Source organism: Corvus brachyrhynchos, unplaced genomic scaffold (genome assembly GCF_000691975.1).
Source record: "Corvus brachyrhynchos isolate BGI_N302 unplaced genomic scaffold, ASM69197v1 scaffold150, whole genome shotgun sequence".
NCBI classification, from domain to species: Eukaryota; Metazoa; Chordata; class Aves; order Passeriformes; family Corvidae; genus Corvus; species Corvus brachyrhynchos.
In genome coordinates, this window is record NW_008236162.1 from 2,143,470 (window position 1) to 2,145,010 (window position 1,541).

Consider the following 1,541-nt stretch of genomic DNA (forward strand, 5'->3'; position numbering starts at 1 on the left):
GGTGGGATTTGGGGGGAACAGGGGGTACCAGGCGGAGGGTGGTGGGATTTGGGGGGAACAGGGGGTACCAGAGTGTTGCCCTGAGTGTGGAGAACAGGGGGTAGCGCCCTGGGTGCCACTCCAAGGGTGATGCCAGGTGAAGGAACAGTGGGGACCAGGACAATGCTCCAGGGGGGAGCTTTGGGTGCCACAGTGGGTACCAGGCTGAGGGTGATGTCCTGGGGTGGGGACAGCAGGGGGTACCACACTGGTGCCACTCTGAGGGCTATGGCCTGGGAGTCTGCAGTGGATACCAGCTCTGGGTGATGCCCTGGGTGGGGAGAAGAGCAGGAAGCCCACCGAGGGTGATGTTCTGCGGGGTAAAACAGCGGGTACAGTGATGGGAGCCACGCTGGGGGTGATGCCCGATGGGGGAACAGTGGGTGCCCCTCTGGGGGTGATGCCCTGGGCACCAGGGCGCAGCAGCCACGCCCAGGACACAAGCTGAGGGACACAGACAGCGATGGTGGCCCCAGGGTGGCCCCAGCAGCAGCCACCGTCATCCTCCTGCTTCTGTCCCCAGGCACGAGGTGGTGGCACAGGGCACCCTGTGCTGGGTCCCCCCATCCCCAATAGGGACACAGCAGTGGCAAAGCCTTGGCACAGGAAGGAAAACAGCCCCAGGCCCCAGAGTTTGGACACTCACTTTTATTTCCTCGGGGTTTCCTCCTTTACACCAGGAAACTCCCAAGTCTAAAGGTTTAGGCCTAAAACTGACTCATAAACAACAGAATTGGTCAAAACACACAAAGTAGGAGCAGTAGCAAAGTAAAAATCACCTAAAGGCATCTTCTCTTTGGCCTGGTGGGCACCCAGGGTGTCCCTGTCCCACCCAGTGCCACCGGGAGAGGGCACGGACCTTCCCCTCCAATAAATAACGCAGAGACCCCACGGGGGTGGGGAGACAAGTGCTGGCCCCGGGGGCTGTGACCCAGAATCCCACCCCAGAGGGGACATCCCACACGTTCATGGCCGGTGCCATCCGTCCCTGGCACCGAGAGCAGAGTCCAGGGGGAGCGGGAGTGTGTCCGGGGGTGGTGGCACGGGGACAAGGCTCTGGGGGCTGACAAGGGCACAAAGGCACGGGGCGGTGAAGGTGGATTCCACGGGATGCTCCAGGGATTCAGCCACCACTGACCACCTCCGAGGTCCTGCTCCTCCTGAGGGGAGTGGACAAAGGCACTGGACACCACAGAATGGCCCAGGGGTTCAGCACCCCACTGCCCATCCCCAAAGGGCTGAGGAGGGAATGGACAAAGGCCCTGGACACCATGAGATGCTCCACGAATTCAGGGTCTCAGTGACCATCTCTGAAAGGGAGGGGACAAAAGCCCTGCCGCCCCTGGGATACTTCAGGGATTCAGGACCCCACTGCCCATCCCTGAGGGGAGTGGACAAAGGCCCTAGATCCCCTGGGATACTCTGGGATTCAGGACCCCACCCACCAGCGCCCACCCCCAACCCGTGCCCTCCCCACCCTCGGGGCGCTTAAACCCCGAAGC

The 1,541-nt window shown here is 62.1% G+C and overlaps 1 protein-coding gene across 1 annotated transcript in view; it reads right to left on the reverse strand.

Moving 5' to 3' along the window:
* Positions 1–1,391: 1,391 nt before the first annotated feature.
* Positions 1,392–1,541, reverse strand: part of FGF17 (fibroblast growth factor 17) — an 8,205-nt gene continuing 8,055 nt past the window's right edge. Inside the window, exon 13 of the mRNA XM_017732482.1 lies at positions 1,392–1,420. Coding sequence (XP_017587971.1) covers positions 1,392–1,420 — 29 coding nt within the window. The remainder of the gene's footprint in view (positions 1,421–1,541) is intronic.